We start from the raw sequence: 12303 nt of genomic DNA, 5'->3' as shown, positions 1-12303 counted from the left end.
GATGAGTGATAAGATGCTGATTCTGTCAAAATTGTGGTGCCCAAGCTGGTGCAGATGCAGGCAACCTATCATGAAATTTAACACTCAACTGGTTACACTAAGCCTTTAGGATTCTCTGATCCGATCCCTACAATGTATTTTCAGCAGGACGCAATATTCACCACAATATTACTGACCAATATTGAATGCAATAGAGGTGTCAATGTATGATTTCTTTGCTGCACCATTATGTCAGGCGTTTACATGGTGTGTCACCTGAGCAAGTAAATGGAAATGTGATGGATAATTACTGAAAGCAGGGGTTAATGTCAGAACTTCTTGCTATTTTAAAAGGACCAAAGAAGCAGGCATCATTTACTAACTTTTTGGCAACTCAGTGAATTTGTTGAAGTTTCTTTTAAAGAAAGAAAAAAATTTCATTTGATATAATGTCCAAGTCCATAAGTGTAGTTTTCCTCCATATAGAAAATGTTAATATTTGGTCTTCTCTGCTTTGAAGGTGTTTCTACTACCACTTCAAGTGCAAGTGTAGCTAATGATGCAATGTCCATTTTGGAAACAATAACATCTCTGAACCAAGAAGCATGTTCAGCCAGGGCTTCTACGGAAGCAACAAATTCAAAAACTAATGACAGAGTTTCAAAAAGACTCCTTTCTCAGCAAAGCATGGACAGTGGAATTGAGAGAGACCAGAACACTGATGATCTGCTAGATGAAGAGAAACTTTCTTGTAACTCTGCAGAAGAAAGTTGTGAACCAGTAGCAAATGGTGAAAGTCTAAATAATTTATTTTCTTCAAGTGAAGAAGGAAAAACTGGATCAAAAGAAGTTAGCAGTATGATTAATTCAAGCAAAAATGCTCTGCAGGAAGGTGATGAACTGAAGAGTAAGCTGACGGATAAATGTGATAGAAAGCTAGAAAGCTCAGAGAAAGGAGAGAGAAGACAAGAGAAAAAAGAAAAATCTGACAAAAAGTTTGACTTCATGAAAAGAAGTGTTGATGATGTAAAATTAAAAGAAGAAAAAGCATCAAAAGAGAGAGAAACAGAATCAACAAAATGTTCAGTTCTGGAGAAGAGCAGTAGTAAACACAAAGTAAATGAATGTGCAAAAGAAGGTATAAGTATCACATTTTTATCCATTATGGGTGGATGAGAATTAATAGGACTGAAATATAAATTTTGATTTTCTTTAAAAAATGCTGCACTGTGTAAATATTGCAATATTGTTTTCTGATTTATAAATGTTTAGTGTACATGTTATATTTCTGCATTATAAAAAATTACAAGAGCCAAATATTTGCCTACTTAAATGTCACATTGGGTGAAATCCTGTGCACCTGACATAACTTCACGTTCTGCCTGTGGAAGTTGTGAATGGTCCCTGTGCCCCCTTCCTTGATGATTTCAATAATAGCTGCAGAAACAGGCTCTTTTATTGAGCAACAGAACTTTTAAAGGGTCTATAGCCCCTCTATAGTCTTTACTGGAAGATGTGGAGCCCCTCCTCCTCTACCAGGATCCCTTGCAGGTGCTGGATCCATGCTCTCAAGTGTCTGTGGAGGGGAGCAACAAAGGCTCCCTCCCCTGCTACTCTCCCCAAATCCTTGCCCTGGTGTCTCCCACCTAGCAGAGTAGAGAGTGAGGAGGAGTGAATGCTGGCCTTCATGGTACTTGGGGGAAGGCTGGCTGCTGGGCTTCTTCTTTGGTGCTGCTTGACTCTGGTGCTTCTTCTGGCAGAGAGCCTCCTGATGGTTCTCAACCCTTTGAGCTTCTTTGAGCCTCACCTGATCTGATGGATCTAGGCATCTTCCTCCAGTGGCACTAGCAGCTCTATTCAGTAGCTGGTTTCGGGATTACAGTGGTGCCTCGCATAACGAGCGCACCGTTTAACGACGAATTCGCATAGCGATCCGTTTTTTGGGATCGCTAATGCGATCGCAAACTGATGGTTCCAATGGGCAAAATTCGCTTTGCGATGATCGGTAAGCGTTTCGCTTACCAATCTTCACATTGCGATGTCGGGGGAACAGCTGATCGGCGGTTCCAAAATGGCCACCGGAAGACCCAAAATGGCTGTGCGCAGCGTTTTCGCGCCCTGCCCTCGCTTACCGAGGGCGCGAAAATGCCTGTGCTATGGAGGAACATTGCTGAACGGTGAGTCTGGGGCCCATTAGAATGCATTATACAAAGTTTAATGCGTTCCAGTGGGTTTTTCTATTCCGTTTAGCAATGTTTCCAAATAGCAATGGTTAATCCGGAACGGATTAACCTCGCTATGCGGGGCACCACTGTACGTTTGCTTATCATCTCCTAACTGGCTTTTGACTTCAGTGGCAGCACCTCCTGGCCCTCATACACCTCTCAATCTGTGGCATCTGCCCAACAGTCTTCTCTTGTCTCCTGTTCCTCCTTCAGTAGTCCACCTCCACCTCGCCACATTAGAATGTGTGCTATTTGTGTAACACTAACAAGCCTCATAATAAAACATTGAAAAGTTAAGCAATAGTCACTCTGTTAGGTTATTTACTATCTTTTACTGGGCTGCTTTGAGTGTAATTTACATTATCAGTATCTTCCTAGGGTTGTGTTACAAGAGTACTGCTTATTATTTCTTATTTGTGATTGCTCCTAAATTTGACTATGTTTCTCCTACTTTTTGCACTGATATTTTCATAGACATTTTAAAATATTATTACTTGTAAAAGCTTGGCCTCCATTGCACTTATGTATCTTTCCTACATGTTCTTCATGTCCAACACACCTTTGGTGACTCTATCCATTTCTTTGGGTACACCATACTTGGAAGTGATGAGTTCTGAAAATGTTTTTACTGTCAGAGTCCCTTCCATGCTTTAATACTATTTCTGTTTTACTTTCTTCCTAATTAATAACTATCTTCTCTTCCTCTCCTGTCTCATTGCATTCTCTTCCCTTTTTGTTTCATTTTTAATCCTATGAGCAAATGTACTTTTATGTTTCTTTTTTACAATTCTGTTGCTAGGATCTGAAATGTTATGCATATTCTTGCCACGTGTGAGCTGAGACTCTTTTGCACGCATGCAGAGTCACTTGTATTCCTAGAGAAGGGAAGAAAATATGTTAAAGAATTTTCCGCTGGCATATAAAGCATTTGGGATTCCAGCCTGTTTGAAGAAACCTTTCTCTTTCTTTCTGAATTAGTATTTGAAGATTCTGATGTGGATATACTCAGTGATATAACTGTTAGCTCAGTGCATACAAGTGATCTTTCTTCATTTGAAGAAGAGAGTGAAGAGGAAGTTGCACTTTCTGATAGTACAGAAGAAGGAGAGATTTTTTCTGATGGTAAGACAACATCCTAACAATGGGATTACCAGCTCAGCTAGAAACCAGAGTGTTAAAGTGTTTTTCCTTAAGTACAAAGGGGGGTTGGAGTGTTGATATTACTAGCATGGATAATTTGTTATATTTACCCCCACCTTTCCCCTCAAGAGACCCCAAAGTATCTTACAGTATTAAAACAGATGGTATTATAATTAGAGATGCACATTAGCACCAAAATTTAAAATTACGGTTCATCAGATTCTGAATTAGGAATTTAATTTTTTTTTAATTTCTGTATATACTGAACTCTGTTACAGTCAATATGAAAACAGTTATTTCCTCATTTAAAAAAAAAACACAAACAGGCAAAACAGTTTTAAAGGATTTCCTTTTGTCCTCTACACATTCAGGAAGAAATCATATACAGTGGTGCCTCGCTTAGCGAGTGCTTCATTTAACAACGAATCCGCATAGTGATGAAGATTTTGCGATTGCAAAAGTGATCCGCATTGCGATCTTTTAAATGGTAAAAAATCGCTTTGCGATGACCGGTATAATGTTTTGCTTACCGATTATCGCATAGCAATGATTTCCCAACAGCTGATTGGCGGTTCCAAAATGGCCAACGGGTAAAAAAAATGGCTGCCCGCTGTGTTTTTGCCCGCATTCCCCGCTAACTGGGCAGCGAAAATGCCGTATGGAGGATTTTCGCTTAAAAGGTGAGTTTTTTGCCCATAGGAACACATTAAATGGGTTTTAAAGCATTCCTATGGGCTTTTTATTTTCGCATAGTGACAAAATCGCTTTGCAGCGATTTTTGCTGCACGGATTATCGTTGCTATACGGGGCACTACTGTAGTTTCCTAACTTTCAAGGATAGGGCCCCCTTTATCAGTCTTGCACCAGTGTCTTGTCCTTAGTGCAAAGAATTTAGAGTTCCAAGAGTTTATGGCAGGTGTATTTTTCCTAGAAAGATGGAGGCTGCATTGGAGTTGTTTTAAAGATACAGCTGAGGAACCTATTGACTAGATATCCTACCTCAGGTCTTCAGAGAAAGAAGGTGACCCTGATCCATGAAAGCTAGCAGATTGTATGATTTCTTCTGTATTGCCTACTCCTGTATTTGTACTGTATAATGACTGCACAACTTTTATTTCAGTGAAATTATGGATATACCTGTGTCCTCTGACACCTTCCCAGTTTGCATGCAAATCAAAAATAAGGCACACCAACAGCTAGCAGTGCCTAAGTATTAGGAAATGACTGTAATGTGCACATGGATTAATCCCTGACCAGTGGTAACTGGAGATTGGGCAAATACCCTGGACAGCAGTGGCAGGCAGTTTGGAGCAGAAGATAGCCTGTGGTGGGTGAAAACTGCCAATAGCATGGAGCATAGTACAGTGGTGTCTCGCTTAACGATTACCTTGTTAAATGATGAAACCGCTTTACAATGAAGTTTGCGATCGCAAAATGATTTTCCTATGGGGAAAATTCGCTTAACGATGATCGGTTCCCTGCTTCAGGAACCGATTTTTCGCTAGACAACAATTTTAAAACAGCTGATCGGTGGCTCTAAAATGGCCGCCCACTGTGCAAAATGGCTCCCCGCTGTGCTTTAGGACCAATTCCTCGCTTTACGGGCACTGGAAAATGGCTGCCCTATGGAGGATCTTCGCTGGATGCTGAGGTATTTAGCCCACTGGAATGCATTGAACCGGTTTTCAATGTATTTCAATGGGTTTTTTAATTTCGCTTGATGAGGATTTCGCTTAACAGTGATTTGAACAGAACGAATTTTCCTCGTCAAGCGAGGCACCACTGTATAGATGATTCAGTAAGCAGTCTTGGAGTAGTAGATGGAAGAGTGAAAGACACAAAAGGAAGGGGCAGCAAATTGAAGCATGGCTCCTCCTCCTTCAATGGGAAAGCCATGGCAATCTCAATCAGGAGACATTGAGTTCTCTGCTCCTACTATCTTTGGTGCCAGTGTGTCTTTAGTTTCATTTCTCAAGAAATCATTCCAGGATGCCAGAGAAATAGGTTGACTTCTTCCTCTAGGAAGCCGAAACCTAGGCTTTTGCTTTCTAATCTATAGGAAATGAGACTCTGAATATTAGGAATTATTATTACAGATACTCAGAACTGTCAAATTTGGATCCAGATATATTTGGAAGTATCTAAACATGATGTTTGGTGAATTCTGAGTATTTCCAAATCTGAATGTGTATCCCTAATTTTAACAATATAATTGTGTTCTGCATAAATCCATTGCAGATTTACATCTTACATAGTACAGAGAACAAGGTCTCATGGAGAAATTAGCAATACCTCCCTCAACTGCAGTGTTTCTTGAGGCTGTCATTATAGTGGGTTAAAATGTTCCTGGGTATTTTTTGTACATGTAGTTTGGGAAACTGGTGAATAGGTTGCCTGGAATGAGTGTAAGTGCATATTTGGGTAACAGTTTCTTCTCCATAGAATCAAGCAAGGGATGATGGGAAAAACTTACACTGAAAAGGGGAAGATACAGATTCTTGTTCCGTTGTATACCTCCACAAAACTTTGGCTGTTTTCTGTTGCTTTTGTGGCTATGGAAATGCTAGTACTACCTGTTGTTCTCATGGTAATAGGACTGTTATCACCAGTGGAATACATTATTACCGTACTGATTTAATCTTATGTCTGTTTATCCTTAATATATACACAGGGACAGCCAGATGCCACATAGATGAAATTTCTGTTGTCCCAGAACCTTTAGTGTTGATGTTAGTATATATGTTGTGTTTGTTGTCACTTCAGTATTAGATTAGTGACATTAACAACACTCATAATTTGTTTCCTACTTGAAAAATGAGTGGAACATGCTGTTAAGTAGCAGAAAATATTAATTAAAATAGTATCAAACTTGCTCTCTTAATCTTAAGTCAAATTTTGCATTCAGTTGGATACTGCAGATATGTATCATTATGTTTATTCAGTGTAAACTGGGGAAATACTTGTATAACTGAAGTGGGATGCTCATCCACAACGTATTCCTTATTTGCATTTACTGAATGTTTCTCTGGAGTATTACAAGCAAACCAATTTATAGTTTTATTCAAGAAACTGGTTGAGAATAGAAGAGATTCTATCAATGGTCCTTTTTGCAGTATTACAGTTCCCAGATTCCTTTGATATAAATTCTTAGAAAGAAGTTTTTTCCCTGGAAAGTTTTTGGATGTGAAGTATGCCTGGATGTTAGAAGTGGACAACCAAAGACAAAATGCGAAGAGACATGTTTTTTTCTCAGAAAAATATTTGCATAGACTTTCTGGCCTTTTGCTTTCAACTGCAGCTATTTTGGTCATTTGTATCAGATTTGGGGCAGGGGCACAAAGATCTACAGTGGTGAAACAGAGTGGAATTGTTTTCATGAGATTACTTCCATGAAATATTCTGTGGTCCTTTGGATCCAAACCTAAATCAAAATTGAACATAGATCTTTCATTTGAGACATTCATTGTTTTAATATTTCTTTAGATGAAGAGGAACAGGATCAGATTTCATCAAAAGTAGAAGCTGCTGATGCCAATGATAAAAAAAGAAAACCCGGACGACATGCTTATGTCCACAAGCCATACCTTTACTCCAAGTACTACAGTGATTCTGACGATGAACGGACTGTGGAACAACGTCGCCTATCTGTGGTAAATTTGAGGAGTACTGAGTTGTTGTTTTACTCTGCTTCCTTAACCAAGCCTTTATTCCCATGGTCAACATTGATTTAAATAAAAGTTTTTGAACATGAGCTTAGGATACTCATAGATGTGTTCTACATACCAGGGTTTGTGGGCTCTTAGGTTCAGAAATGTGTGTCTTCAAAACAATCGCCTTGTAGGGATGACTACAAAATAATAATTGTATGGACATAAAGTATTTGGGCATACAATTAAACAGCAACCAAACAGATGGTTTTTTTTTTTACACCATCAGTGCTTTTATTATCTTCCCAGGTTTCCCTGAACTGGAGCTCTGTTAGTGCATTCAGAATACAGCAAGAATCTACCGGCCATGTTCACCAGGTCTCTCTCTCTTCACTTGACATAGAATCTTTGGCCCTCCAAATGTTTCGCAGTACAATTTACACAATCTTTTACATATGCCACTTCAGGGGGTTTTTTTTGGCTCAAAACATTTAAAAGAGCAAAGATTCTATACTCTTATCCTAGCGCATACTATTACTGGCTCAAATTGTTGTGACTCACCCAGAGTTAGCAGTGACACTAAAAAGAGTGTGATACAAATTGAATGAATGAATTTTGAAAAAGTCGCCCCTCAAGGAGGTAAGAGGGATGGCTTGTAGACAAAGGGCCTTTTTGGCAGCCGCCTCCATACTATGGAATGCCCTCCTGACTGAGGTTCGTCTGGCACCGACGTTGATGACATTTAGCGCCAGGTCAAAACCTTCCTGTTCCAGAAGGCTTTTAATAGACATATTATCAACTGTAGGTCCTGATGGCAATTTTTAGATTTTAAATTTTAATTGGATTTTAATTGTTTTATTTTTTTATTTTATTTTTATTGTTTTTTAATTGTTGTAAGCCTCTCAGAGACCTTTGGGTAGATTGGGCAGCATATAAATAAATAATTTTTTTAAAATAAGAAAGTATAAGAGATTCTCCTCCTTCATGGATGGCTGCCTTGTCATGTTGAAGGGGCTTGAGTAATTCACAGAAGCTATGGGCTATGCCATGCAGGGACACCCAAGATGGACAGGTCGTAGTGGAGAGTTTTGACTAAATGCAATCCACCTGGAGCAGGAACTGGCAAGCCACTCCAGGATCTTTGCCAAGAAAATTCCATGAATAGAAACATAAGGATAAAAGATATGATGCTGTAAGAGGAGCCCATCAGTTCGGAAGGTGTCCAACATGTTACTGAGGAAGAGCGGAGGACAAGTACAAGTAGCTCCAAAGCTAATGAAGTGGTTGGGCGAAAGACGAAAGGACGCTCAGCTGTGGACGCACCTGGAAGTGAAAGGAAAGTCTGATGCTGGAAAGAAAAATACTGCGTAGGAAACTGGAATGTAAGATCTATGAACTTTGGCAAACTGGATGTGGTCAAACAGGAGATGGCAAGAATAAACATTGACATCCTCGGTGTCAGTGAACTAAAATGGATGGGAATGGGCAAATTCAATTCAGACAATTACCATATCTACTATTGTTGGCAAGAATCCCATAGAAGAAATGGAGTAGCCCTCATAGTCAACAAAATAGTGGGAAAAGCTGTACTGGGATACAATCTCAAAAATGATAGAATGCTGTATTCCAAGGAATAGCAAGGAGAGACAAGAGGGTCTTCTTAAATAAACAGTGCAAAGAAATAGAGGAAAATAATAGAAAGGGAAAAGCCAGTGATCTGTTCAAGAAAATAGGAGATATTAAAGGAACATTTTGTGCAAAGATGGACAGGATAAAGGACAAAAATGGTAGGGACATCACAGAAGCAGAAGACATCAAGAAGAGGTGGCAAGAATACACAGAGGAATTATACCAGAAAGATCTGGATGACCCGGACAACCCAGATAGTGTGGCTGCTGATCTTGAGCCAGTCATCCTGGAGAGTGAAGTCAAGTGGGCCTTAGAAAGCATGGCTAACAACAAAGCCAGTGGAGGTGATGGCATTCCAGTTGAACTATTTAAAATCTTAAAAGATGATGCTGTTAAGGTGCTACACTTAATATTCCAGCAAGTTTGGAAACTCAGCAGTGGCCAGAGGATTAGAAAAGATCAGTCTACATCCCAATCCCAAAGAAGGGCAGTGCCAAAGAATGCTCGAGTTACCGTACAATTGCACTCATTTCACATGCTAGCAAGGTTATGCTCAAAATCCTAGGTAGGCTTCAGCAGTATGTGGACTGAAAACTGCCAGAAGTACAAGCTGGATTTCGAAGGGGCAGAGGAACTAGAGACCAAATTGCTAACATGTGCTGGATTATGGAGAAAACCAGAGAGTTCCAGAAAAACATCTACTTCTGCTTCATTGACTGTGCAAAAGCAGTCTGTGTGGACCACAGCAAACTATGGAAAGTCCTTAAAGAAATGCGAGTGCCTGACCACCTTATCCATCTGAGAAATCTATATGTGGGACAGGAAGCAACAGTCAGAACTGCATATGGAACAACTGATTGGTTCAAAATTGGGAAAGGAGTATGACAAGGCTGTATATTGTCTCCCTGCTTGTTTAACGTATGCAGAATACATCATGCAAAAGGCAGGACTGGATGAATCCCAAACCGGAATTAAGATTGCCGGAAGAAATATCAACAACCTCAGATGTGCAGATGATACCACTCTGAAGGTAGAATTTGAGGAGGAATTAAAGAACCTCTTAATGAGGGTGAAAGAGGAGACCGCAAAAAATGGTCTGAAGGTCAACATAAAAAAAACTAAGATCATGGCAACTGGACCCATCACTTCCTACTCGTATCACCCGATCTAGTCAGGAGGGGCGACTGAGGAGCCGAATGCCGAGGGAAGCCCGGAAAGATAAAACACTGCCTTCTCGGCAGTGGCTCCCAGGCTCTGGAACACGCTCCCCCCTGAAATTCGTCTGGCCCCCTCACTGGGCATTTTCAAAACCCAACTCAAGACCTGGTTATATAGACAAGCCTTCCCTCCGGGCACTACGTAACTTTCTCTCTCTCTCCATCTTTATCTACTTCATTTTTGTAAATGTTGTAAATTGTTCGTTTGTTTAGTCGTGTCCGACTCTTCGTGACCCCATGGACCAGAGCACGCCAGGCCCTCCTGTCTTCCACTGCCTCCCGGAGTTGTGTCAAATTCATGTTGGTTGCTTCGCAGACACTGTCCAGCCATCTCATCCTCGGTCGTCCCCTTCTCCTCTTGCCATCACACTTTCCATTGTTATTTCATGTTAATTGTTTTTATTCTGTGTTTTGTGAGCCGCCCAGAGTAGACTATGTCTAAAAGGGCGGTATATAAGCTCAATAAATAAATAAATAATAAATTTCTATCAAATAGAAGGGTAAGATATGGAGGAAGTGGCAGATTTTACTTTCCTGGTCTCCATGATCACTGAAGATGGTGACAGCAGCCACGAAATTAAAAGACATCTGCTTCTTGGGATGAAAGCGATGACAAACCTAGACAGTATCTTAAAAAGCTGAGACATCACCTTGCCGACAAAGGTCCGCATAGTCAAAGCTATGGTTTTTCCAGTAGTTACGTATGGAAGTGAGAACTGGACCATAAAGAAGGCTGACCGCCAAAAAATTGATGCTTTTGAATTGTGGTGCTGGAGGAGACTTGAGAGTCCCCTGGACTGCAAAGTGAACAAACCTATCCATTTTGAAGGAAAACAACCCTGGGTGTTCACTGGAAGGACAGATCCTGAAGCTGAGGCTCCAGTACTTTGGCCATCTCATGAGAAGAGAAGACTCACTGGAAAAGCCCCTGATGTTGGAAAAGTGTGAAGGCAAGAGGAGGAGGGGATGTCAGAAGACGAGATGGTTCAACAGTGTCATCAACATCAATTTGGCCCAGCTCTGGGAGGCAGTGGAAGACAGGCGGGCCTGGCGTGCTCTGGTCCATGGGGTCATGAAGAATTGGACATGACTTAATGACTAAACAACAACAAGAGAGTCTCTGGTGGTTATCCCCTCTCCTACTTTGTTCTTGAAAAATGATTGTTTCTGTCAGCTCTTCAATACAAGACAATGCATGCAGACTTGAGATTCATACACTTCCTTGCTTGGTACTATTATATGCATAATAAGCTAGAATCACCCAACAAGGAAGGACACTTGTCTGATAAAGTTCCTACCTATAATGGTGTCAAGCAAGCTCCATTGTTATTTAATTTGAAATCAACTCAATGGTTACGACACTCAGCCGACCAGAGTTCCATCCCCCCAAACTAGGGAATAGACATACAGTGGTGCCCCGCAAGACGATGTTAATTTGTTCCGCGAAAATCACTGTTTTGCGAAAACATTATCTTGCGAAACGCTGTTCCCCATTGGAATGCATTGAAATCAATTTAATGTGTTCCAATGAGGAAAAATCGTCGTCCTTTTGCGAAAATCGCCCATAGGAAAACCATTTTGAGAAGCGTGGATGAGCTGTCAAAATTGCTGTCTTGCGAAAAACGGTCCCGAAAACAACCGTTTTGCGAGTCGCAGACCTAGCTGTCAAAATCATCTTGCAAAAAACTGTCCTGAAAAAAAAAACGTCTTGTGAAGCACGGACCGAAACATCGTCCAGCGGAAACTGGCCATAGGAAACACCGTTTTGCGAAGCGCTACAGCAATCGCAAAAACTCATTGTCTAGCGAATAAACCATTTTGCAAGGTATAGTGGGGCACCACTGTATATCCCTTCTGTTATATGCAGATGAAACAGTCCTAATTTCACAGACACCAAAAGGACTAAAGAGAGCATTACACGCTCGCATGCAATACTGTAAGGAGGAAATGCTACAAATAAATTACTCGAAGACGAAAGTTCTAGTGTTCGCTCAGAGGCCCAGAATCTATAAGTGGTTAATTGATGAGCATGAGATAAAACATATTAAGTCTTACAAATATTTGGATGTTGTATTTCAATACAGTGGACCCTCGACTTACAGACGGCTCGACTTACAGACTTTTCGAGTTACAGACTTCTCTGGCTGCAAAATTTAGATTCGACTTGCAGCCAGAGAATCGACTTACAGACCAGAAAAAAACCAAAATGGAATAAAAATAGAATAAAAACCACTGGTTATGGGATTAATCGGTTTTCAGTGCATTGTAGGTCAATGGAGATTCGACTTACAGACTTTTCGACTTGCAGCCACCATTCCAATACGGATTAATTCCTTAAGTAGAGGGTCCACTGTATAAAGGAAACAACAAGTCTCATGTTAACAACATGGTAGAAGCAGCACAAAAATCTAGCCTTGCTATATTAAAATTCTTCTACATAAAGGGAGGTCAGTACATTCCAGCTGC

The 12303-nt window shown here is 40.5% G+C and overlaps 1 protein-coding gene across 1 annotated transcript in view; it reads left to right on the top strand.

Annotated features, from left to right (window-relative positions):
• Nucleotides 1-12303, top strand: part of BOD1L1 (biorientation of chromosomes in cell division 1 like 1) — a 78240-nt gene that overhangs the window by 29764 nt on the left and 36173 nt on the right. The window contains exons 4-6 of the mRNA XM_073001043.2: nt 500-1117; nt 3183-3326; nt 6828-6994. Of these exons, the coding sequence (XP_072857144.1) occupies nt 500-1117; nt 3183-3326; nt 6828-6994 (929 nt within the window). The remainder of the gene's footprint in view (nt 1-499; nt 1118-3182; nt 3327-6827; nt 6995-12303) is intronic.

Source organism: Pogona vitticeps, chromosome 5, assembly GCF_051106095.1.
Source record: "Pogona vitticeps strain Pit_001003342236 chromosome 5, PviZW2.1, whole genome shotgun sequence".
Lineage (NCBI taxonomy): Eukaryota > Metazoa > Chordata > Lepidosauria > Squamata > Agamidae > Pogona > Pogona vitticeps.
This window is presented reverse-complemented; position numbering and strand designations above follow the sequence as displayed.